Source organism: Sarcophilus harrisii, chromosome X (genome assembly GCF_902635505.1).
Source record: "Sarcophilus harrisii chromosome X, mSarHar1.11, whole genome shotgun sequence".
NCBI classification, from domain to species: Eukaryota; Metazoa; Chordata; class Mammalia; order Dasyuromorphia; family Dasyuridae; genus Sarcophilus; species Sarcophilus harrisii.
The window spans coordinates 28,959,225-28,985,910 of record NC_045432.1 but is presented as its reverse complement, the minus strand read 5'-3'; the positions used below and the strand labels follow the sequence as shown (position 1 = coordinate 28,985,910).

At 42.3% G+C, this 26,686-nt stretch overlaps 1 protein-coding gene across 5 annotated transcripts in view; it reads right to left on the bottom strand.

The window, feature by feature from the left end:
• Window positions 1-26,686, bottom strand: part of GRIA3 (glutamate ionotropic receptor AMPA type subunit 3) — a 274,208-nt gene that overhangs the window by 57,609 nt on the left and 189,913 nt on the right. For all 5 annotated transcript variants that reach the window (XR_004230616.1, XM_031944843.1, XM_003774737.3 and 2 more), the window contains exons 11-12: window positions 20,166-20,542; window positions 10,329-10,527 (exon numbers count right to left, since the gene is read on the bottom strand). Coding sequence is in view for 4 of the 5 variants with exons in the window: in XM_031944843.1 (XP_031800703.1) it covers window positions 10,329-10,527; window positions 20,166-20,542 (576 nt within the window). In the remaining variant the exon portion in view is untranslated. The remainder of the gene's footprint in view (window positions 1-10,328; window positions 10,528-20,165; window positions 20,543-26,686) is intronic.

Genomic DNA, 26,686 nt, shown 5'->3' with positions numbered 1-26,686 from the left:
GTGGCAGGGGGACCCATCAGCAGGCTACTGCAATAGTCTAGGCATGAGGTGATAAGGGCCTACCAGAATGGTAGGAGGAGAACAGGGAGAGAGTGGTACCCTGAAAACCTAAGAGGATAGAGAGTATAGAGGAGGAGAGGGTGATCAATAATATCAAAGGTTTCAGAGATGGCAAGAAGGATAAGGCTATGGGAAAAAGGCCACTGGATTTGGCAGCTAAGAGATCCCCGGTAACTTTGAAAAGAGCAGTTTCACTGTGCATACCCTTTGATCCAACAGTGTTACTACTGGGATTATATCCCAAAGAGATTATAAAGAAGGGAAAGGGACCTGTATGTGCACGAATGTTTGTAGCAGCCCTTTTTGTAGTGGCTAAAAACTGGAAACTGAATGGATGTCCATCAGTTGGAGAATGGCTGAATAAATTGTGGTCTATGAATATTATGGAATATTACTGTTCTGTAAGAAATGACCAACAGGATGATTTCAGAAAGGCCTGGAGAGACTTACACGAACTGATGCTGAATGAAATGAGCAGGACCAGGAGATCATTATATACTTCAACAACAATACTATATGATGACCAGTTCTGATGGACCAGGCCATCCTCAGCAACGAGATCAACCAAATCATTTCCAATGGAGCAGTAATGAACTGAACCAACTACGCCCAGAGAAAGAACTCTGGGAGATGACTAAAAACCATTACATTGAATTCCCAATCCCTATATTTATGCACACCTGCATTTCTGATTTCCTTCACAAGCTAATTGTACAATATTTCAGAGTCTGATTCTTTTTGTACAGCAAAATAACGTTTTGGTCACGTATACTCATTGTGAATCTAATTTATATTTTAATGTATTTAACATCTACTGGTCATCCTGCCATCTAGGGGAGGGGGTGGGGGATAAGAGGTGAAAAATTGGAACAAGAGGTTTGGCAATTGTTAATGCTGTAAAGTTACCCATGCATATATCCTGTAAATAAAAGGCTATTAAAAAAAAAAGAGCAGTTTCAGTGGAATGATAAGGTCAGAAGGCAGATTGTAACTGGTCTAAGAAAAGAGTGAGAAAGAGAGAAAGAGGCACCTCTTGTGGATGGCTTTTTTGAGGAGTTTAGCCCCAAAGAACAGAAGGATTATAGGACCATAGTTAGCAAGGATGGAAGGATCAAGATTGTTTCGACCCTGGGCAAGTCACTTAACCCCAATTGCCTCAGCAAAAAAAAAAAAAAAAAAGAAAAATAAAGATTGGTTCTGTATAGGGGAGACATGGACATGTTTGTAGGTAGAAGGAAAAGAGCTAGTAGATAGGGAGTGATCAAAAATAAGTGATCCAATAAGGATGACCGAGGAGGTGATCTGCTGGAGGAGATGGGATGGAATGAAATCACTTGAGCGAGTAGAGGGGTTAGTCTTGGTCAGGAGTTCAACATGTGAGACAAGGGTGAAGGAGGAAAGAGTGTCAGAAGGCTTCTGAGTGATAGGAGAGGAGGAAGAAGGGAGGACAGGGAGTTCATGGAGAATGGCCTCATTTTTTTTCTGTAAAATATAAAGCATTGTTTTCAGGTGAGAGCGTGGGCGAGGGGAGCCATGGGCCATTTAAGGAAGGATGAAAAAGTCAGGAAGAGAATCAAATGAAGCAGACTTTATTCAGAAGGGATTGAGGAACCTTCGTTTCTCCTTGCTTTATCCTGTCCTCCTCTCTGGAATCGTTTTGCTAAGGCAGGTATGGAAAGGTTTGCCTGATGGCAGTGAGGGCCCAGTTGAGGTTCTGTCACGTAAATTTGTAGTGGATGCAGTCAGAAGGATTGTGGGATTTTTCTTCATTCAGCAGCATGTGTGTAGGTGTGAAGGATGTGGTGAATGGTGGGAGTGAGCTGAGCCTGAGGTTTGACAGGACATAATCAACAACCTTCCTGACTTCCTGTGCAGATAAGTCCATCTGGCTGGTGGGTGGGTGGGGAAGGGAAGTGTTATTTATCTTGGCCTGTCTGAGCTGGGCTTTCATTTGCTGTCTCCATTTGTGTGGATGTTTTATGAAAGATCTGCTACATAATCAGTTGTGTCCCTGATCTAAGCTGCTAAGGCAGCTTTCTTAAGCTGGCTCTCCCAGACCTCGCAAAAGGAAGCCCAGGCAATCTGGAGAAAGCTCCTTTGGAGTGAATGCCAGATATGTGTGAAGTTCGGAGTACCTTGGCAGAACCTGGGAGTTTCTGCCTTTGGGACAAATCTTGAAAACCATGGCCAAAGAAAGCATTGTAAAAACCATTCTTAATTGGCGAGTGTGTGTGTGTGTGTGTGTGTGTGTGCGTATTTACATGTGACAACATCCTATTCATGGAGGTGGGAGCCGGGGGAGACAGTGCCCCAGGCAACTATGAGTCCCAAAGTCAAGCTGCTCCCTCCTGCCAGGAATCACGTCATTTGGCAGCTTTTTAGCTCCAAAAAATAAATGACCCAATAAGGATGGGTCTAATACCCATCCCTAGGTCTACTACCTGGCTCTAATACCTAGATCTAGATACCAGGTCTAATGGTAGGTCTAATACCAGGCTCTGCTCCTGCCATGTCATTTCACCACTAGGCCCTGTCCCTATCCTTGCCTTCTTCCTTAGAGAAATACTCATTTTCACAAGTAGCTCTAAGGTGATTTTTTCAATCCTGAGACAAAGTCTTGGTTGCTCTACCCTGGTTACAGCTCTTTACCTTGAGGTGTAATGACATACTGATGTCTAGCCACACTGATTATTTTGGAGTGAGAACTTTCTGGGAAAGTGTCACTTTCAGTTCCCCTCCCAGCTGCCATCTCCCATTTCCTCATAAAGCCTGCTAATGGCATCCCTGGCTTCCTTTAAGAGTCAGTTCAAACCTACTCTATACAGAAGACTCCCCTTTACCCGCTTGCCCCTGCCCACACCCAGTACTTTTCCCTCAAAGATTACCTTCCATTTTATGTCTAGTATATATGTATACATCCACATAAAACATATATGTATGTAGTTATTTTCTTGTTCTCTCCCCCAATAGCTTATGAGCTTCTTGAGAGCAGGAATCACCTTTTTGCTTTTCTTTGTATTTCTGGCTTCTAACATAGTTCTTTTCTTTTTTTTCCCTTTCTTTTCTTTTCTTTTCTTTTCTTTTCTTTTCTTTTGCTGAGACAATTGGGGTTAAGTGACTTGCCCAGAGTCACCCAGCTAGGAAGTGTCTGAGATCACATTTGAACTCAGGTCCTCCTGACTTCAGGGCTGGTGCTCTATCCACTGCGCCCCCTAGCTGCCCCCTAACATAGTTCTTTTGGCACACAGTAAGTGCTTAATATTGGTTGGGTATTGATTATTAATTGGAATGGTCAAACACAGTTCAAAAGTAGGAATGTCTTTTCATTTGTCTTTTTCCTAAGAACATCTTCTCTCCCTTTCCCCCTTTCCCCTCCTCTCTTCTTCCTTTTTCCTCCTCTCCTCCTTTCTCCTTCCCTTCTGTCCCTTCTTTCTTCCTGTCTTCTTTCTCTCCCCTCTTTCCCTCTCTCCCCTTTCCCCTCCCCTTCTGTCTCCTTCCCTCACCCTCTTTCCTCCATTTTCCATTCCCTGCCAAACCTCTGCTCCAATCATCCTTCTCCCCAAGACCTTTCCTTATGGAGTGATATCTACCCAGGCTCAAGGATTTTGCTTGCCTGATGATGATTTGATATTACCATCTAGGATTTTGTAAATGTTTGAGTATGTGGCTTGCCTTCCTGCCCAAAGGAAGCACAATATGGCAGAAATGGCACTGAACAGGCTCTGACAGGCCCTGTGTTCAAATCCTGGCTCTGCTGCCTGCTGCTTATGTGACTGTAGGCGAGTCACACCAAGTTTCTAGGCTTCAGTGTAAAATGAAGATGTTGGACTCTAAGATCTTTTCCAACTTTATATCTCAGATCTTATATGTGATCCCGGACAAGTCCATTACCTTCCCTGTGCCTAAGTTTCTCCACCTATCAAATAAGGATCGTAAGAGCACTTGCTTTACAGAATTTCTATAAGGACTAAAGGAGACAATGCACATTAAGGGTTTTTGAAACTCTTATTATTGTGACAGGTTAATTATCACCCCTGGATACAACCTGGATCTCATTTTCCCTGATCTTAGATCCCATAGAAATCAGGCTAGGACTGAAATACACTAGGCCCCAGAGTCTGAGACACTGAACAGAAAGTGAGCAGAGAGACCCAGCAGAACCAGGCCCTAGTGTCTGCAGACAGCTCCTGCTGCTGCCATGGCCACCAAAAAAATATCTGCATTGGGATAGTCAGGCTTCCAGAGGAGATGGATGGCCCTGGGAAGACAGGAGATCGATGGTGTGAGATTGTTTTCTTACACTCCTCCTTGGTAGGGCTTCAGGGTGACTGGGGGGAATGAAGAAGAAACTCAACAAGGGATGGTCATTTGTGGGTCTTTTCGGATACACACATTATTGTCACGATCTTCAGATGGGAAGGAAAATCTTTGCTCACCAGACTCATTCTGGAATGGGAGTTTTGGGGAAATGAATTTTCTTGGGAATCGAAGGGTTCGTGTGAAACCCTTTCCTGCCAGAAAATTTTTATAAAGTGTTTTGCTCTGCTTCCACGCCTCAGTAAACAGAATCTGGCTACCCTGACTGCAGATAGAGGGGACTTTGGAGTTTTTATTCTGATCCGCTAGGATGATTGTTCAGAGATGGAGAATGTGCAGGAGATCGGCCTGCTTTGAGCGATCATTAACAAAATGTCTTATTTTCTTGTAATTTGCCTCTTTTTCCTGTGTGCGTTTTTTTTTTTTTTTTTTTTTTTGCTGAGGCAATTGGGGTTAAGTGACTTGCCAAGGGGTGGTCACACAGCTAGGAAGTGTTAAGTGTCTTGAGATCAGATTTGAACTCAGGCCCTCCTGACTTCAGGGCTGGTGCTCTAACCATTATACCAACTAGCTGCCAAGAAGGTTTTTAAACATTCTAATTTTATTGAGAGTTCTGATAAGCTGAGAAGGGGAAAAAAGCCACTCTGGATTAAAAGGCATAAGCTCATAGATTTAGAAGGGATCTTGTGGCCATATGTGTACACACAGATGTGGAAACTTAGGCCTGGAGAAATGACATTTCCAGAGTCACATAGCTACTTAGTATCTGAGGTGGGATTTGAACCTAGGGAGATTTGGTCCTAATTCAAATCCATTACTAGCCAGATATGTTGACCTTGGGCCAATAATTTACTTTGCAGGCTAGGGGAGAATGAATTCAAAAGACCTAGCTTACCATCCTTAGATTCAATGAACCGCTGCGTTCCAGTTAATTGAAGTTGTACTATAAACCTTACGGCCAAGGTTTTCAGGCCTCTAGCCAGCAATGAAGGAGATCGTGCAATAATTAACCGGCTTTGCCCACCCAGTGAATATAGCTGAAGCTTGCTTGAACAGATGGGCCTCGCCCCTCCAGCCAGAAAGAAAATATATTATTTGACTTTGTCAGATAAGGAAAGGATGTGAAATCCTGGGAGGTGAGCTCCCTCTAGGCTACAGCCCCAGGTTTCCAGTCGTTTCAAGAGCAGCGAGTCCTAGCTGATGTTAAGTGCCCTGATGATGCCCCGGAGAGCTGGCAGCCTCTGGCTCTGGTCACAAAGGCTTAACTAGACTTGAGTTTTCTGGGCTGTGAAATGCTCAGTTGAACAGTAGGTTGGCACAAAAAACTCGCTAAGATGGGCTAATGGATTTCATATGGTGGTTGACAGCTCTGGGCCCCACTATGTCCCTGGGAGCTTTGAGGTGGTCTTGAAAGGCATGTCCAAGTAAAGCACATGGGGTCTCAGAACGCCAGTTCATGGTGGCAGCATATGGGTAAGTGTGTGCATACCTGTGGGTATGTGCACCTGTAAGTGAGTGTGTGTGTATCTATGGGTGTGTGTACCTAGGGGTGGATATGCACTTGTAGGTAAGTATGTGCTACAAGGGGAAACTGAGGAAAGGAGAGCACTTTCTCTCACCTGTCTTTTTTTTCACTTCCTTACCTTCTCTGTCTTTTCTTTGTCACCGTTTCTTTAACCTTCTTGCTCTTTCTCTTTCCTTTCTCCCTCACCTCCTTTTTTCCCTTGTCTCTTTCTCCTCTCATTTTCTTATTCTTTTTCCCTCTTCTCTCCTCTTTCTCCCTCCTTCACATTTTCTCTTCTTGCCTCTCTTTAAGGCAAAACAAATTCAAATAAAACCTCTTTGATGGATGGCAACAAGACCAAGCACTTCTTATTAAAGTCATGCCCCTAAAATGATATCTCTCTAGAGGGAAAAATATAGAGCCGGGTCGTGGGAAGGAGGGAGGGTGGAAGCAAAATACATCTAGGTTTGGCTAAGAGAAACGGAGACACGGGGTCAAAGATAGTGAGAGAACAGAGACCTGAATTAAAATCCTACCAGACACTAATACTTGCTGTATGAGCCTGAGCAAGTCACTTAACCTTGGTTAGCCTTAATTCTCTCATCTGTAAAATGGGTATATATAATAGCATCTGCCTCATAGGATTGTTGCAAAAAACAAATGAGATGCTCTATATGTAAAAGTTTACAAAACTTTCAAGTGTTATAGAAATTCTAGATAGCATAGACACAGAAACATGTATACACACATACATGACCTAGAGCTGAGAGCAATCTCAAAGGCCAGCTCAAATATTCAAAAATGAAGAAACTTAACCCCTTCATTTTCCATATGGGGATGTTGAGGCCCAGGAAAGTGAAGTGATTTACTCAAGATTACTTGGCAAATCAAATGAGATAATTCATGTAAAGTGCTTTGAAAACCACACACACACATTATATTTTTATATAACATTATATCTATATGTCTGTATCTATGTACATACTAGAGAAATGTTATTCTTAGTAAGAAACTGGTCTTCTCACTGTTCTTTAAATACACCATTCTGTCTCCCTCAGTCTATTTGCCATGCTTGGAATATTTTTCCTCTTTATTTCTGTCTCAGAATCCCTCATTTCCTTCAAAGCACAGCTCAGAGGCCACTTTGTACATGTCTATTCTGTCATGTGCATGTCTATTCTGCTTCCCCAGATGATCTTTCTTGAAATTTCCCTCCCCACTTCCCCTTCTCTTCCCCCAATACATATAAGCTCCTAGACTAATATAGAGACTGCTTTGTCCAGTGTCTAGCTTAGAGTGGGTACTTTAAGGGAAGCTAAGGGGCAAAGTGAATAGGGTCAGGAAGTCCTGAGTTCCATCCTAACCTCAGACTAGCTATGTGACCCACCTCCCAGCGTTGTTGTGAGGATCAAATAATATTTGTAAATCATTTTGCAAGTGTTAAAAGGCTATACAATAAATATGTATGTATATAGTGGATTTAACATGTATTGGACTACCTGCCAGCTAGGAGAGGGGGTGGGGAGAAGGTGGGGAAAATTTGGAACAAAAGATTTAGCAAGGGTCAATGTTGGGAAAATTACCCATGCATATTCTTTGCAAACAAATGGTGTTTCTCAGGCCCTATCGAGCTCTAATTTCTACGGTTCTCAGATTTACAGATTGGGAAAGGGCTAGAATGGTACGGTTCCCAAAGGATGGCTTGATCATCCCACATTTCTGGTGGTAGGGGTGGGAGAGAGAGGATTGGAGGTCAGCTTAGATAGCACAGAGGAGAATGGACTGGATATTTTTTCTCTCCTCAGCTCCTGGAGATCAATGAGAAAGCTCGGACTCAGAGATGTAAACTCTTATATCCAGGAGGAGTCTTAGAGCTCCTTTAGGGCAACACCACTCATTTTCTAGAGGGAAAAATTGAGGACCCCATAAAAATCCCTTTAATTTATGAGTTCATAGGATTTAGAGCTGTTAGGGACCTTAAAGATCATTTAGTCCAATCCTCTCATTTTATCGAGAAGAAAATAGAAGCGTAGAGAGGGAAAGGGACTTGTCCAATGTTACAGAGCTTGACGGAGCTGGCATTAGAACCTCCATGTGTAAGATTCTAATCTACCCAGTGGTAACTGGTGGGGTGCTTGTATAAGTAATTGAATAAAGGCTGTCTTCTTAAAAGTGAATTGTTGTAAATTCAAGAAACACGCTTCCCCGCTTTCTATTTCCCATGCAGCAATTGGACAAATTTTGTTTAAGAATGCACTTCTACTTGATTTACTAATGCGGGTTGCTTTAATCCCAATGTCGATTTACTTTAGATGGCCAACATCAAAACAATCAGTTGGACCCTTTTTCTGGGATCCAAATGAGATGATGTTGGTAAAGTGCACTGCACACCTTAAAGCTTACATAAATGTCAGTTCTGATTATTATCGCCATCAGGGGGCCTGATTCCTGCATTACGAGAGCGGATGCCTTATCTTTTTCTTTTTGCCAGATGTCTTTCCTTATCTAATGTGCCGTGCTCAGAGCAATTTCTAAGATGTCTTTTAGGTCTCAGTCCTAGGGTCCTCTGGATCTCATGCTTTGGAGTGACAATTAAGTCCATGACCCACCTCCTAGACAAACATGCTTTCCTTCTCCGATCACCTGAGCATGACTCAAGACAAGCCAACTCCCTTGACATCATACTGTCTGGTCCAATTACCCAATGACAAAGATGACTGCAGTGAAAATCAAAGTAAATGGTCCCTCCATCATCTCGCCCAGCTGTCACCTCCTCCTCTCTGTCAATTCTGGTAAGGGCACAGATGATAGCTCTTTGCATCTCTTTTCTATGGGACATTCTACTTCTTCCACTAAAGTTGGGGCCTTCGACCCAGTGAAGAATGTCTCTTCCCAGGATCAAATACAAATATTCTCCCAAATAATATAAATATATATAAATAATATAAATAATATAAAACACAGCCACTGAGAGACAATTTGAAAAATTGCCTTGGAGTATTAAGGAGAAGCATATATCATCTACAAGTAGCTGCATTTATATCTCAGTCAGTTAAAAAAGCATTTATTAAGAATTTATTATATGCTAGGAACTGTACTGAGGGTTGAGGATATAATGAAAAGGAAAAAGCAACAGCCTCCACCTTCAAGGAATTTATATTCTAGAAGGAGGGAGAGGAATAAGCATTTATTAAGCACTTTGCTGTGCTAAGTGCTTTACAATTTTGTCTCATTCATCCTTATAACCAACTTGTGAAGTAGGTACTATTATTATCCTCATTTTACAGTTATGGAAACTGAGGTAGATAGAAGTTAAGTGATTTTACTTAGGGTCACACGAGTAGTGTCTGAGACTGAATTTGAACTCACGTCTTCCTAATTCCAGGCCATCCTGGAATCACTCCATCCACTTGGCTATCTAACAGGGAGACGATATGCAAATAAATGTGTACAGATAAGATCTCAGATATATTTTTATCTAAGTTCAAGTTCTATTTCTGTCTTAGATATAATAAGCTGTGATAATACCTGAAAAAATACAAACACTTAGCTATCTAATGGGGAGACAATATGCAAATAAATGTGTACAAATAAGATCTCAAATATATATTTAAGTTCATGTTCCATTTCTGTCTTAGATATAAGATGTGATAATACTTGAAAAAAATACAAACACTTAGCTATCTAATGGGGAGACAATATGCAAATACGTGTGTACAAATAAGATCTCAGATATATATTTAAATTCAAGTTCCATTTCTGTCTTAGATATAATAAGATGTGATAATACCTGAAACAATACAAATTATACAATTGAGAGAAAGTATATTCCTATATGAATTCCTGGGACCTGTGGGCCATTTCTTCTTTCACTAGTACTAGTATCAAGACTGAGTCCTTAAGGAGGACAGGTCAGAAGACTGAGTTTCATTAGTATTGTTGGTAGCATGGGAGAAGAGGTTTTCCCCCTGGGAATTTCTTAAACCAGTGAAATCACAGAATGACTTTTAAAGAAACACAACTATCTCTCTACCTATGTCTATATCTATTCCAATATCTTTGTCTACATCTGAATATTCAGGCCATTTCAAGGGAACATATATTTGAAAAAAATATACACTTCCAACTAGGAAAACTTGCTTTCCTGTAATCTCTCAGTGACTAAGTCAGACTCGGATTCCTGCAGCAACATAACTGTTTGTGGTATTTTAATTGGGAGAAATAGAATGCACCAAGACACCAGTTGGGATTCGTCCCATTTAAAGGTCAGAACTCTAGATCCTAGGAAAACACTGTTACTTCAAAGACCAGTCTCATGCCTTTTTTCTTTCCTTTGTTTCTTTCCCCTTGGAAATTCCATATATTTTTTAAAATAACAATTTAATTATTTGAATGTAACAACAAAAACCAGAAGAAGCAGATCTAAGGTCACTTGAAAGTCACTTACTCGGAAGAATTCTTTGGTCGAGCCCGAGTCCAGGGTTCCATAAGCAATCTCAGTCTGCTTAGCCAGATCCTCCGCACTCTCTATGGGCGACACCATCCTCTCCACAGTTAGGAAGGCAGCGAGGTTGGCGGTGTAGGAAGAGATGATGATGAGGGTAAAGAACCACCAAACTCCTCCAACAATTCTGCCCGAGAGAGATCTGCAAAATAAAACCCCACCCAGAGGGGCTGATAAATCTATGGAATTACTTCTGGTTAATCCAATTTCAATTCATCAAAGAAGGCAGGTGAGGTAAGTGTACACATGTGAAAAAGCCTTTGCTTGAAATAACATGATGCTAGAATGGATGCTTATTTTGGACACCAAATACAAAGGTTATTTAGGAATGCATTTCATGCCTACTCTGTTTCTCCCCAATCATGGTACCATGGTTAGTGACCATTCCATTGTCTGCTAGGGGGAAAAGCCCTTTTGGTCTACAGGATTGGGGGCTGGATTTGCAATCAGGCAACTTGGGTTCATTTCCCATCTCAGGCACTAAATTACTGTGTGATCTAAGGCAACTTAAACTCTTAACTTTTTGGGGCCTCAGTTTCCTCATCTGTGAAATGTGGGAGTTTGAGCCTTCCAGCTCTAAATGGAGCCTCCTATTGTGATTGTGAGCAAGTCACTTTCCTTCCCTGGGCCTCCATTTCCTCCATAAAATGAAGGGTATGTGGACTAGATGACTTCTGACCTCTTCCAGCTCTGTATTTCGCTACCATGTTTTAAGGAGAAATTGGGGTGGGAGAAAAGAAAGAAGTAAGAGCTTTTTCCACTCCAAGAAGAATAGTAACATCTGAATGAAATTGTTGTCCATGGTAGAGAGCCCAGGGAAGAAATTTAATAGTACTAAAGTTCAGTCTTTTCATTGAAAGAGTAGTTATATATGGAGAAAAGAACTTGAAAACTATATGCATTTCTTTTTCTTGAAATAAATGGCTGGTGGGACTTTATCTCTGACACAGGTCCCCACAGAAAATAAAGATCTCCTTTTATCAAGTCTGAACACCAATTCTAGACAATCTATGGGCTTTCCAATTCAATTCTTTGTGCTGCTGTTTTGGAGCCTCTATAAAGCCTTCGGGTTTACAAACCAAGCCATAGTTAATGGGTAGTTCTCACTTAGAGAAAAGTAAGCATTTGAATGGTGATATTTCCCCAATTCTCCTCCATTGACCTGCCCTGGCACATGATTGAAGGTCTATTACCATTAGAGTGCTGTCTTTGAGCTGTCACTGTCTCTAGAAGGCCCCTGTAAAATGTGACTGTACAACCAGGATGATGTGGAAACTGCATGTCACTCCATACACGGGGATGCAAAGCTTCAAGAAGATCTGGATCCGGGGGTGAGGGGGGAGCAGGGAAAGGGCATGATAAGTGTTTTCAAGTATTTGAAAAGTTGTCGTGAGGAAGAGGGACAATAGAGCTCTATCATGGAGGACAGGTTGATCCCTTGACTACAAAAAAGTACAGCAAGTGGATGAATTGTAATAAAGTTTAAGAAAAGACTTGTGGGAAGGACATGGAGCAGTTGAAAGAACTTTGGATGTTCTAGATTTGAATAACAAACACCTTTTATACTTGCTACATTTGGCCAATCTCTTTCGCATTCTAGGTCTCGGTTTTCCTCATCTGTAAAATGAGAGGGTTCGACTAAATGATCTTTAAGGTCCCTTAGCTTAGAGGTGTTAAGCATATGATCCATGGGCATGTGGGGCCCAACATTCCCAAGAGAGGCCTGTACCAGATTAAAATGTAATTGAGAAATATTTAAAAGATCAACAAAATACAAATAATATATTTTAAAAATAAGTCAACATGCAGCCTACAGGGATCCTTCTGTATGACTTCAGAGCTCCTGTTTCTATTTGAGTTTGATGTCACCAATTTAGCTGATCTCAGCCTTGGTACTTGACAACTTTATGATCCTCTGTTGCTCTGATTAGAGGGTGGGGCCATGAACCCAAACCTCCATTTAAGGAGAGAATTCAACTCAAATGTCTCATTTTTCATCTGGCTGCACTACTTTGGGACATTTCTGATTGATTCTCAACCATGCTCCCCCACATTTTGAATTTTTATATTTTGTTTTCCTCATGGATTGTAAGCTTCTTGAGGGCAGGGAATGTCTTTCTTTTTATTTGTATCCCCAGGCCTTAGCAGAGTTCCTGGCACATAGTAGGTGCCTAAGAAATGTTTATTGCCTAAGGCCTCTAAAAGTTTGGGCAGACCTTCCATGGAAGACTCCAAGAATCTATAACTAGCACCATAGTATAGGAGGTAGGAGACTGACTGTCAAGTCAGGGAAAACCTGGGCTCAACTCCTTCTTCTATGGGATCCTGACCAAGTCATTTAACCTCTTAAGGTCCTGAGTGACTCTCAAGAACTCTAAGTTGAGGATGATTGTCAACCTTCTTTGGTGGTTGGAGTTGACCACCCAGCAATTCCTTATACTGATGAAATCACAAGTCCACGCCTCCTTCAGAAATGGGAGAGAGATCCGCAGTGAATGAGAAAGTTTGAAAGGGCTGAGATCTGTACCCGGGGGAGTAGGGCCCATATTGGATGGATAGAATTCCATCTTAGGACTGAATCATGGTTACAAACTCACTCTTTTTTAAGGCCTCTATTTCTGCTGCTCAGCTTTGTTCTCAGGCTATATAAAATGGATTATATATTTCTTTCCTGATCACAAACACTTCAAGCCCCTCCAACATGAAAAGCCATTTTGCTAACAGGTTTTTGCTAACTAATAATTATTCTCTCTAGAGTTGCAGTCGGAGAACATTTCCCTTGCAGGGAAGAAAAACATCTGGATGAGTCAGAGATGAATGTTCCACTTCTGGACCCCAAAAATACACAGAATGCTTCTTTTATAAAGCTGGACCTTCTATAAGTTGTTTCTCCTTTTTGGGGGGAGGTGGGGAGGATGATGTGTGCATTTAATTAGTTTCTGACTGATCTGGGTGACTTTGGAAACAATTATTAGTGTATAAGGGATTAATCCCTGTAAGTAGCTTCGCATTGTTAATCAGCAAGAAAATATCTCTCCTTTGTGGTTCCAAGAGGAGAGAAATGGGAATGGTGAGTGATTTCTGGAAGATGCCATTTTTTTTTATTCACATTGAAAATTCACTTAAAGGTACAGGAAGAGCCAAAGTCACCCTAAGAAGAGAAAATTCTTTCTTTGGGATGGATAGGAGAGGGGAGATAGTCTTTGGGAAGAATGGGCTTTGACAGTCTCAGAGGTAGATAATTTTAGGAGGCCTTGAGGGGTTACAATGAGATGCAGAATGATGAACATTCTGCCCCTGTGAATTAGGGTGCAAACTCACAGGTGGTTCTGAATGGTCTACTTGTCAAACCAGGGATATGTATGGCTCTTTTGGTCAGCTCCACAGCTGATTCGGAGATGGTCGATCCAAATGACCAAGAAAAATATCCAAATACCATGGGAAATGGTCACCAAATTGGCCATGAATAGCTACTGAATTTGGCAATTATGACGACTTTTTTCTGCATGTCTTTATATGGGTACCTACATACCAAAATTACAACAATAATTATGGGTAGCAGGAAGTTAAAACAATAATAACAAATTCCTTGTTTACATTGGACTTCAATGCAGAGAGACCAAAGAACAGACATAATCCAAAAAAAAAATCCAGTCCATTAATGGCCACTAAGGTACTCACAGTACCTATATCTACTAGGCTATTGACTTTGATTTCATATTGAAAATGTCTCTCATTTGGAATCTATATCAGATTTAGAAGTTGTAGTTTCCACATCCCCCCTCTACCCAAGTAGCTCTGGAAAGAACTCCTTTTTTTGGACATTCTCGCTCTACTCTTCCTATCCACTTGTAAAGGGCTATCAGTTCCCTGGAGGGAGAGGTGGGGGATGGGAGTTCAGCTCTTTGAGAGAAATGAGCTGCAGATCCATTTGCATGTTAAGTTACTTTCCTCATTGTAAATGATTATGACCACATCTCAAATGGCAGCCACAGCTAGACAAAAACGACACTGATGGGTGAGCCCTGTCACTTTTGACAAAGGCTCTATTAAAAGCAGACAAAACTACAGAGTTGAGCTAAAAGGCCTGTCACCTTTCAAAATGTCATTTCCCCCCTTTACTAAATTGGCACGTTGCTTAATGTTCATTTCAGAACAAGTTTTCGTGCGTGAGACAGAGCTTGAGCTTACTATAATGAAATGGCTTCCCAATACCGGCGCTTCCTACGCTAGCGGTGGGGCATTCTAATCAGTGAATCATCCTCGGGAGGACTGAGGTAGCAGGAAGTTAAAGCAAATTAGAAGCAAGAGAAAGGAGAGGCAGCCAAACCAAAAATTCTGGAAGATTGAGCCAATAACAAACACTGTACTTGTTATCTGTTGAGCCCAAGAAACTATGATTTCCAAGTTAATCATAAAATGCATTTTATAACCTCTGATAGGGTGCTAAAAGTGAGGGATGGGCTCTTAACCTTCCTCCCATAAAAATATATATAAATATAAATCTCCACTTTGCTAACAAAGAAGTGCCTGAATTGTAAATCCATTTCTGTTTTGCATAGACTCTCGGCTATTACTTTCTTTTAAATCTCCTTTTTCCAAAAATATATACCATTTTCACACTGCTCACTGTTCCATGACTGTGACCGATTGAGGAGAGGATAAAAGCCAAAACAAAATACCCCCAACCCAAAACGTGCAGAATCAATCATCGGCTCTTATGGCTCTCTCTGATGGGAATAAGGAACTGTGTCCCTGAGATGGAAAATGTTGGCTTTTAGCCACAGACCTCGTGAAATCGTTGTAATAAAAATGTTGCTATTACATCATCTATTTATTACCCTGGCTCCCCTAAAGTGAATTTGCTGCAGGAAGAAGAGGTGTTGGTCATATATCAGAAGACGAAAGGATGTTGTTTAAGGAGAGCAAAAAAGAAAGAAACCGTCCTCCCCCATCCCTACTGTTTTTTATTGTTATGTTTATTGCTCTGCATACATTCTCGGTTTTTAAGAGCTTCATTAATCTATGTGTCACTAGAGAGAACTTCCCCCCTGCCCATCTTCACTGCCTAGAGAAAAGGGGAGAACAAGGAGGATGTTAACTGGTCTCGAGAAGTCAGCGGTACCTGATTCGAGGACCATCTCAGCCTGAATACAGCCAAGACATGGCTGGATCTGTTGGATCTCAGCTAGTCAACCCTCAACTAGCCCTGTGGCAGTTCTGCATACGACCAGCAGGGGGAGCATTTCCTATGCAGTGGGGAACAGCAGGTCGCCTGTCTTCCAGACTGCTCCCACCGTTCAGGGCTGCGGCAGCTCTGTCTGTCTGCTTGTCAGACTCCTTCAAAGATATCCCTTCTGGGGAGGAAGACAAAGCCGTGGGCTTCTGGCGGGGTTGGGGATATCCTAAGGGCTGGTGAGAGCGATCACAAGGCTAGGAAGACTGGCTGAGGTGAGGAGAGAAGATGAACGGCTGGGGCCTTGAGACCATGCTCGTTTGGCCTGTTGCTAAGAAATAGAGAGGAGATGCTTCGTATTCTGAAGGCGAACGGTGGGATGATTTTTTTGAATGCCCAGTTTTTACAAGCATTAGGCTGTATCTAAGCCCCTGTTCACAAGCTGGTCTGGGAAAAAAAATCAGGTGATTTCAAACAAGACTCGGTTATGGAGTGACCGAATTGAATGCCAGAGCTGGAACAACAGCCAGATGAGGGCTAGAAAGGGAAAGGAGGGGAAGCTCATGGGATCACGGGCTGTCAGAGTCGACAAGCCTGTAGCAAGGGCCTGCTATGTGTCAGGCACTGTGCTAAGAGCTAGGGATATGAAGAAAGGCAAAAACTGCTTCTACCCTCGAGGAGCTCGTTCTAATGGAGTTGGAAGGAACATCAGAGGTCACGGAATCTCAAACCTCATTTGCCAGAAGCAGAAACTGAGAGAGAAAGCAGGGGCTCATGGGATCATATAGACTGTCAGAGATGGAAGGGCCCTTAGGGATCATTTAATTCAACATTTTCACTTAACAGAAGGGGAAACGGATCATTTGAATCCCATCTCTCCTTTCATATCCCTGAGATGGGTTGATTTATGTAGAAGTAGGTTCAGTGTTTGGGTAAAGGTTACCCTTTTGATTTTTGCCTCTCTGCAGTTTGATATAGAACAAACTCATTCACTGGGTTCAGTCAAGGGAGTTAAAAGTGTCAAACTTAACATTTGCCCAGATCCTCCAGGCCCTCAGGATACTGTCAATAGTTCAGTCTGGCTGACGTGGAATGATGCCCACAGCTCTCCTTGTGGTGGCCCAGTGCTTGTTTCCTGGCCCGTTATTTTGGGTGAACACATGGTCAATAGCATTTGAAATGCTCTCAGGGCTTATGTTCGTTAACAGGCCCGGCCAAAGCACAGGCTCATTAGAGATTGGGACCAGAACACAAATACTGGGCATCAAAGCAAATCTAAGTGGGGGGCAGCATCTAGGTGCAAAGAAGGAAGGAGAGAAGTGGGGCTGGCTTGGGGGCCTGTGAAGATGCCGTTCTCAGCTTGTAAGAGCTTGGTTAAAACCCTTCCCCTCTTAAGTCCTCAGTTTCCTCCTCTGTCAAATGAAGACTTGAACTAGATCATTTCTAAGGTTCCTCCCTGCAGCTTTGTCATTCTTTATTCTTTGGTCCCTTCCAGCTCTGAAATTCTAAGTTCTTTCGTATGTCTGAGATTCCCTGTCCAAGGCCCCTCTTGGTTCTAACATTCTCCAGTCTATGTTCTAGACAGGATGGGGGGAACTCATGGTCAGAAGGGGGAAAACTCCCCAGTGCTGCCTGAACCAGATTAAAATGTCACTGGAAAATGTTTAACAAAACAAATATATGTACGATATACCATAGATAATATTAATTTGTAGTTTTCTCACTCAAGATTCAGCCTACAGGAATCCATTCTTTATTTAACTTGAACACCACTGGCCTAAGTTTTCTTTCCTGTTCTCTGGGCTTTCCTGGCTCTAACCTATGTTCTAAGATCTTTTCCATGGTAGGATATTCTAGGGTTTTAAGTTTCATATACTCTAAGATCCCTCCGCTCTTTGGGAGGAAATGTCTCCTAATTCCTCAATTGACCATGGCTGTATAAAGACATTTGGGGAAAGTTAATTGCACAAGCACAAATCTGAACTGTCTGGGAAGCTTGTTTCAAATGGCAACTACTTAAAAACGAAATAAGATATCTGTTGTCTAGGGGCCTTGAGAGGGCTAGTGCAGCAGCAGAAAGGCTAGATTCTGAGCCAAGAGAGTTGAAGTCAGTTTCCAGCTCTGATACTTACTAGCTCTTTGACTTTGAATCTCCTTTTAGCCTCTCAGTGCCTTGGTTTCTTCATCTATAAAATGGACAAGGTAAAATGCCTCCCAGGACTTGGGAGAAAAGCCCATTGGAAGCCTTCGAGTACTGAACCTGTGACCACTTACTTCCGAAGGGGAAGGAAACCATGATAAGTGGCAGCCCGAGTGGAGGGGACAAGTTATTTAATTTCCTTTGTCCTCAAGGTGGGGGTTGGACTCAACCTCCGAGGTCTCTTTTTTCCCTCAAAAGCTATGATTCTATTGGTCTACAAAGGGGTTGGATTAGATGCCTTCTGGATTCCTTCTTTCAATTCTGTATCAAGCATGCAATGACCTGGATATATACAAATGTATGACATAATGAAGAATGTTAGAGTAGTTAGAAAACAACCAAATAACAGTCACTTAACCCCAATCACCTCAGAAAACAAAGAAAACGAACTAAGAGCAGAATTTGGGCACCAAGGCTAGTCCTGACTCATTTTGCAGAGGTGACCCCAGTAGTATGGAGTATGAACTACTCTTTGAAATCCAAGGACTCTCTCTTTTTTGATGGGTGAAAACCAGAGAGGGTGGGTGTGTTCTGTTCCTGGAAAGGATCACATGCTTAGTAGAAAACACAGGGCTTCTAAAGACAATAATTATATACTCTGAAGAAGAAAACGACTGCTTGCTCACAATCGCCCCTGGTATCTTTGTCTCTGCAGGAGAATATGGTCTTTGCCATGGGGATAATAACCTGCTCCATTCCTCTGCCACTTAAGTGTCACCCCATAAATATTGCTACCAAACTTTCAAAACCTGCCTGGTTTGCCAGTTCCAGGTCACCAGCCTACTTTAAATTTAATATTTCTTGAAGTGATTTGGGGAAATCCACCTAAAACAAATGGGCCTTTAAAAGAGTCCTGTGTGAAGCATGCTCAACTATGGCGGGGAGATCATCAATCCAGTTTGGAGAGCTTTATTTATGCAAAGCTATTAAAACCGTCAATCTTAATGAGTGTACACTATCATCTCACCGCAGAGTTACTGGCTGTGTTCCAGTAGCCTTCATTAGTGGTCATTCAAGAGCTCCACTTTCTTGATTTGCAACAGACAGATAGACACATGCAAATTTGTAAAGGAAATTTGCCCAACCAATGAGACCCAGGTGAAAATCATGGGAAGCCATACATTGTTAAGGGCCAAAGAAATAAAGAGTGGCCCACTTCGGGGAGGGGGATGTGGTGGGACTGAGAGGTGTATGTCGCCCAAGATCTGTTTGAGCTGTGTCTAGGGAGGACATGTTGAAGTCAAGTCCTAGTCACTATGATTTTCAAACAATGGAAGATCCATTAGCAGGATACATTTCAGGGGGGTTTATGAGTCATTTGGGTTACTGCAAATGATCTATACCATGGCAACTCTGAGGATTGTCCAAAGTAAAAGACTGTGTTCATTTTACAGCCTCGATGGGCTTGAGACTTAACTTTAGCTGGTAGCTATATTATGATTCAGTCCAAACTTTGATTGATAATGTTGATGCTGATCAATTTTGCACTTCCTCCGCCCCATTATGTCTTTATCACTAAATGAGATTAGAGTCGCAGTAATAACACTGCAGGTATGGGAATAATACTGAAAGTTAGCTTACGTGGAAGTGTAATGAATGCTGAGTTACATATTATATTTTAAGAGTCCTAAATACTTTCCTCCCTGGACCACTGAGATGTCTGATATCCTACCAGCATGAGATAGGGACACTTCCTAATCTTTAGTTGAGGGGAATTTCTTCAGGGTAAGGAACTATCTCCAAGAGTCCCTTGTCAAAGAACAAGTATTCTGGAGAGCTAACTTACTGAGCCTTTAACTATTAAAAATACATTAGTGACCTCAGTTTGATAATCAACTAGATGATTAGTTGAAGAGAAATGGAAGGACAGTCAGGTGAGTTTTTATGGGGGAAAGAATAGAAGGAAAGGGCTGTCTGGAGATTTACCAAGGGACAATAACATGAAACACCACAGTAGAGGGCAGCTCTGAGCACCCAGAAGGTCCAAAGTACCTGAGAGATAGAGGATACATTAAGAGAAATGGGTACAGGCCAAAAACAAGTATCACCCATTTTCATATGTTTATCTAGGACTATCTCGACTTGCACCTTGCTCGGTTGGTCTCAATAGGAAACTCTCGATGTTTTACTTAAGACTTCTCTGATAAATCTAAGACTAGCTGGTCAATACCGACTTAGCCAAAGTTTGTACATTGGCTGTAACCTACAGAACTATAGCTATTATGACAGAAATGTATACAGAAAACTTGTTTGAATGATGATAGCGAGCCAATGGTCTGATGATACTTTGCCTTGGATGGGGTGGTAAATGAAAGAAAATGGCAGTCATAAAGTATGTTCACCACAGCACTTGTGCCCGACCACAAAATGCAAGAAGGGGGTTGAGAATGATATGGAAACAAACCTTGGAGAAATATCACATCCTTGCTGCATAAAGGCACCCAAGGAAAACCAGAGGCTATTAAATATTCCAAATTCATTAGGTGGGTCAGGAGGACTCTGGGGATCCCGAGGTTCTTCATTATTATCTTCCAAGTGCCATTCATAAGGACTGAATCTGCTGACCAGGAAAAGAACGACACTGACGCCAATGTAGGCAAAGACAATGCACATCCAGATCTCATAGGCCAAGGGGTCGAGGAAAGAGAACACTCCTGGCTTTGATTTCTGAGGCTTCTTAATCATGATGGAGATGCCCAGACTCATGAAGGGCTTGGAAAAGTCTATCACTTCTTCACGCACCAGGGTTATAGTGAGAGGGGCAACAGCTATATCTGCTCTCTGAAAAATCAAGAAAACAAATGACAACATTTCCATTAGTCACTTGCTATTCAAAAGAGGTAACTTTGTATAGTGGAAAGAGATGACTTGAAATCAGTTAGGAGACTTGATTTGGAATTCCCCCTTTTACTAGGTGTGTGCCCTTCTCAGATTCCTCTGTTATAAAATGAAGAAGCTGGACTAGAAGACCTCAAAAGGTCCTTCTAGCTCTGATACTCAGTGGTTCTACTTTTTGGCATTTTTTTTTTTTGCTTTTTTATTACAGCTTTTTATTTTCAAAACATATGTGTGGATAATTTTTCAATTGATCCTTGCAAAACTTTGTTTTTTAAAATTTTCCCCCCCTTTCCCCCACCTCATCCCCTAGATGGCAAGCAAACATGTTAAAATATATGTTAAATCTAATATATGTATACATATTTATACAATTATCATGCTACACAAGAAAAATCAGATCAAAAAGGGGAAAATGAGAAAGAAAACAAAATGTAAGCAAACAACAACAAAAAAGTGAAAATACTGGGTTGTGATCCATCTTCAGTTCCCACAGTCCTCTCTCTGGGTGCAGATGGCTTTCTCCATCACCAGATGGTGATGAATCATCTCATTGTTGAAGAGAGCCACGTCCATCAGAATTGATCTTCATATAATCTTGTTCTTCCTCTGTACGATGATCTCCTGGTTCTGCTCATTTCACTTTGTATCAGTTCATATAAGTCTCTCCGGGCCTCTCTGAAATCATCCTGTTGGTTGTTTCTTATGGAACAATGATATTCCATAACATTCATATACCATAACTTATTCAGCCATTCCCCAACTGACGGGCAGCCACTCAGTTCCCAGTTTCTTGCCACTACAAAAAGGGCGGCAACAAACATTTTTTTTGCACATGTGGGACCCTTTATCTCCTTTATGATCTCTTTTTGATATAACTGGCATTTATTAATAGAGCAACTTGGAGAGCAATTAGAGTATTGACTGATACTTAAGTCCTGAACTGTTGTTGACTAGCTCATGGTTTTGGCTCTTCGACTAGACTATAAGCACCTGGAAGACAAGGCCTGAATCTTTGTCTTCATGTCCTTTCTCCTTTCCCCTCTTCCTCCCCAGAACCAGGCACATGGTACATATACAGTAGGTGTTTGAAGGTTCATTGATTTTCTAAGTACAATTATATGTTTGGTGATAGAGGGATATGCCAAAGGAGAACAATGGAAGACCAAATGCAAAATGTTTGACTTGGAACTCAGGAAAACCGGGATTTGAGTCTCACTTCTGACAATATCTGTGATTAAGATTAATCAAATCCCTTCCTACCCCCTTGTCCCAAGTATCAAGCCGCAGTTTCCTCCTCTATAATAATGAGAGACTTGAATTAGAGACTCTGAGGTCTCTTCCAGCTCTAGAACTACAATCCCTCTGTAAAGCTGGCATTGGATTGACATCATAGGCTATATGTCAAGTGCTTACTGTAGGGGTTTATGCTTTAATCTTTGAAATGTGAATATTTGAAAGGATGAGCTTCAAGGATCTTTGATGTCTTCAGTGTGTGGATGTGACCTTCACTGATGGAGAATACAACTCTTCCATATCTTCAGACAGGGCTTCATGAATATTTTGCCCCCTCCTCCCCCAGAGTCATCCCCTTTGGGCAACCCTTTGGCTAAGAACCTCTCTGTGCTCAGTGAGTCGTTAGCCACTACCTGGAAGCCTTCCCCTCCTGGTAGGTCCTCTCAGAGCCTGGGCCCTGTTGAAAAAGATCCAGACATGTCCAAAACTGAAGGGTCATTTCTATGGCAGAACGAAGCACTGGAAAATGAGTTCATTCTGTATTAGGACATTTTGCTAACACGGGACAAAAAACATTACACAATGTCAGAGATGAAAGGACCCAAAGAATTCAATTTCTCAAATTCTCAAGAGGAGGAAACTGAGGGCCTAGGGTTCAGGTGGCTAGTAAATATCTGAAGTGACATTTAAAGCCATGTCTTCCTTAGTTGAAGCCTGTCATACTCTCTGCAGTATCCAGTAGTCCAGTGGACCCAGTTCATGAATACTCCTAGTCCTATATTTGGATTTTCACTAGCCTTTGGGTCCTTTTCTAATCCTATGTGTTTTCCTTTTTTCCCTCCACTTTTTAACTTCCTAGGGTTTTTAATTGAAAAGGGTCGACAGTATTCTGTTAAAAACTCTATTCTGAGAAGGGGCCATGGTCCTCCCCAGAATGTCAAAGGGATCTAGGACACAGGAAAGGTGAAATCCTGGCCTAGACAGTCTCGGACAAAGGGAGGCCCTCACACAGGGCTTTATTCAAACATTCTGAGGCCATGCCAGGGTCGGGTGTGTGTGTGTGTGTGTGTGTGTGTGTGTGTGCGCACCATAGTTCTCTCCAGTTCGGTGAGTAATTGCTTATTGAGTACAACAGCCCATTCCTTAGAGGGTGATCCTGGATGAGCCATATTTCCTTTGGGAGCCTCAGTTTCCTTATCTGAAAAATGGGGATAATGAGTCTTATATTACCTTTCTCCTCTGGTTACTTTGATCCTTCACAATCCTTAAAGGGTTTTATGTTTAGTCTCTGGGCTCTGGCCATAAAAAAACCTCTCTTTCTAAAGGCCTCCATTCAAGCTGAATGGAGAAGGGGGTGGGGTGTCTAGACCACAGGGACAAAGAGCCCTTTTCATTGGACCTGAATATTGGCAAGGGTCAACTTGGCTCCGGTCTTATTCTATTACTTGGTTATGAGCTGCTATTGCAGGCCGTGCATGGGAATAGCAGGGCTCTTGTAAGAACTTGAAATGTTCTCTAAAGCCCACTCGCTGGATCAAGTCCCGAACCCCCAGTTTGGCATCCCAGCCCCTTCACAGCCTGCTCTGCTGTCTGACCTCCTCTCCCATTCCCCTCAATATAGGTCAGAGGGTTTACAGTTATGGGATTGTAGAACTAGAGTAGGAAGGGACCTCAGAGACTATTTAGGCCATGTTCTACAGCTTGAGAAACTGAGGCCCCAGGAGGGTAAGGGGCTTGCCCAAGGTCATAGAAACAAAGCATGAATAAGGTTTTAAGGTTGGTGAGGGATATTATGGATCATATAGTATATTGCCTTTTGTTTTGTAGAGAGGGAAACTGAGGCTACCTCTCTATACACTGTTCCACTATTTTATTCCCATCTTAGAGCTGAAGAAATACAGCGTCTAAGAGCCATGCATGCTTCTTCTCTGCAGAGATCTGCTTGCCCATCAAAAAGGAAGCCATCCCCTGGGACTTCTGGGTGCCCTTAGAAGCATCCCTGGCCTGCAGTACTCTAGAAATCCCAGAAGAATGCCTAGAAGAAAGCTCTCTTCCCCTCAGGCTCTGGGGTTCTCTCTTCCACTGGGCATTTATTTCTATGTACTTTATTCTCCCCTAGGAGCTTTTTTTTTTTTTTTAAATAAAGGCAGGGTAGGGCCCTTTTTTGAATTTCTAATGAAGAAGTATATTAAACCTGCTGTCAATTAAGCCTCACTGAGGTGGAAAGCAGCCCTGGCCCAGAGAAAGGGGGAGCCTTCCAGCTGAGCTTTCCAAAGCACACAGAAGTATGGCACAGCTGGATAAAGGAGAAGAGCCCCAAAAGGTGAGCATAAAGCAGCTTAGCCATCATGCAGGAGGAAAGCCACTGTGTAATCCTTGAGGGCAGTCAGGGAGGTAAGGCGACTAAGTTACCCTCATCCCACAGTTGGCTGCACTGTAAGAGGTAAATAGGGACTGGGCACAAACCAGCTCTCGGCACCTCCACTGGGGGGCTCCCAGAAAAGTTACAAAGCAGATTTAGGGCCATCAGCGGGCTCAGGCTCAGACCCAGCACCAGGCTCACATGAGAGTGGAAGAGAAGAAAGAACACTCATTCTGGAATCAGATGATCTGGGTTTGAAAATTGATTTTTGCCATTTACAATCATGGGCATGCTTCCCTGAGCCTCAGTTTCTCCATCTGTAAAGTGAAGGGGATGGACTAAGTAGCTTCCGAAGTTCTTTCCAGCTTGAGGTCTATGATCTTTTGTGTGATGCTGGATAAGTCCATTTCCCTGGCCTCAGTTTTCCCATCTGTAAAATGAGGGACTGGATTAGGTAGCTTCTGAAGTCCCTTCTAGAGCTTTGATCCTTTTCATTTCCAGGACAAGCTTCCCATTGAAGTGCCCTGCATTGAATTGGGGGGCAGAGTAAAGAACTGAAGGGAATGCATGGGGCTTCTGTAGATGAATACTGCAATCTGAACCCTTTCACAGCTCCCAGAATCCTTCACTTACATTTATTGCAAACCCTTTTGTTGCTGGGGTGATGAATAAAGAGGCAACTCAAAGATAAAGTGAAGTTATTCTCCCTACATGAGCCACTTCTTTGTCTCCTCTTCTGGAACCCAAAGTTTCACAGAAGAGTAAACTGAGTCTGAAAGAGATTGAATTACCCAAAGTCACCCAATCAATCAATTACCCAAACAAGCATTTATGAAATGCTAGGCACTATGCTAGGACCTGGGTATACAGGACAAAAGCCAAACAGTTTCTGCTTTCAGGAAATCAGCTTCCCATGGATAGTAAGTGACAGAGCCAGACTTAGAAGCTACGTCGTGGGACTCTACTATACCATGATCCCTCCCTTGGGTGCATCTTGTGAGCCTGCTCTTTATCAGAGTCCCAAGTAAATCTTTGGAACCTATGCCTTGGGCTACGCTTGTTGGAAGCAGATTGTTCTAAAAGACCTCCATACGTGTGTGTGCACATGTGTGTGGAGGGCAACTAGGTGGCGCTGTAGTGGATAGCGCACCAGGCCAGGAGTCAGGAAAGCCTCGGTTCAGATCCCACCCCTGACAGATACTGCTCTGTCCATTACTGGATGTTGCAGCAGTCAATTCCCCAGGCAGTTAGTAAAGTAGTACCCTGGTTAGGGGATTGGACCTGGAGTCAGGGAAACCTGGATTCAAGTATGGTCTTGGACACTTACTAGTGACTCTGCCAAGTCATTAAACCTCTCTCAGCTTCGTTTGTTCATCTGTAAAATGGAGATAATAATAGCTCCTACTTCCCAGGATTGTTGTGAGGATATACCACATGATATTTGTAAAGTGCTTTGCAAATCCTAAAGCACTATATAAATGCTGGCTTTTTATTATTACTATCACTGTCACTGTTATTTAAATTGAAGATCAGGTGATGATCTTTGTTAATAGAAACAATTTCCTCATACAAGTTCCTTACTTTGATGAGACCAGTGAAAAAAGCGGCAATAATAATACCAGCCCTCACATACAGGGAAGCAACTAGGGTGGAGACGTGTCCTGCCACCGGCCTCAGCAAGTGCTGAGCCCTCACTTCATGACTACACTCTCCCGCATCAATGTTCTTGACGCTGCCAAATGGTTCAAGATCAGAAATAGATAGTGTTTTATCAGTGGAAATGATATTGAAGAAGCATCATTATGATCTGCCTCATTGCCGTTCCCCCCTAGGACAAGTGGGCCTTTCCATCTGCCCTGTGACTGCATATTTCTCTCTGTGTTGTCTCCCCCGTCAGAATGGGAGCTTCCCAAGAGCTGAGTCTGTCTCTTGTTATATCTGCATCCCCAGCACTTGGCACAGTGCTTTGTACTTAATAAATGCTTAATCATTTTTTCATTCATTCATTATTTTGTTCACTCCTATTCCTTGCCTCACTGGGGTGTGATGAAGAAATTCTGTTGTGAGTCTTAGAGTTATAAAACATAAAGAAAAGGAAGTTGCTGCTTCCTGATGAGAAAGTTTTACCACAAGCAATGCCATTTCCCTTACTTCTACCACCCTCCATTTATGTTACTCCAACGCTGGGTTCCAGGTGCCTAAAGACTTGGGGCATTTTGCTTTCTTGCCCCAAACACTGACTGGATCTGTCATGGGTGATGCAGGAAGCAGGGGAAGGTTCTGGATAGTTAAAGATTTCCATGAATTTTTAGAGATCTCAGATATCAAAATTTTCAGAGGCCATTACGCCTCTGGGTTCTACACCACAGGAAATGGAAGTTGGGTAAGGGAAGTAACTTAATCAAGGTGACACATAGGATCACAGCTCTAAATTTGGAGGAGTCCCTACATTTATAGATAAGGAAACTGAGGCTCGGTTATCAAAAGCCTCA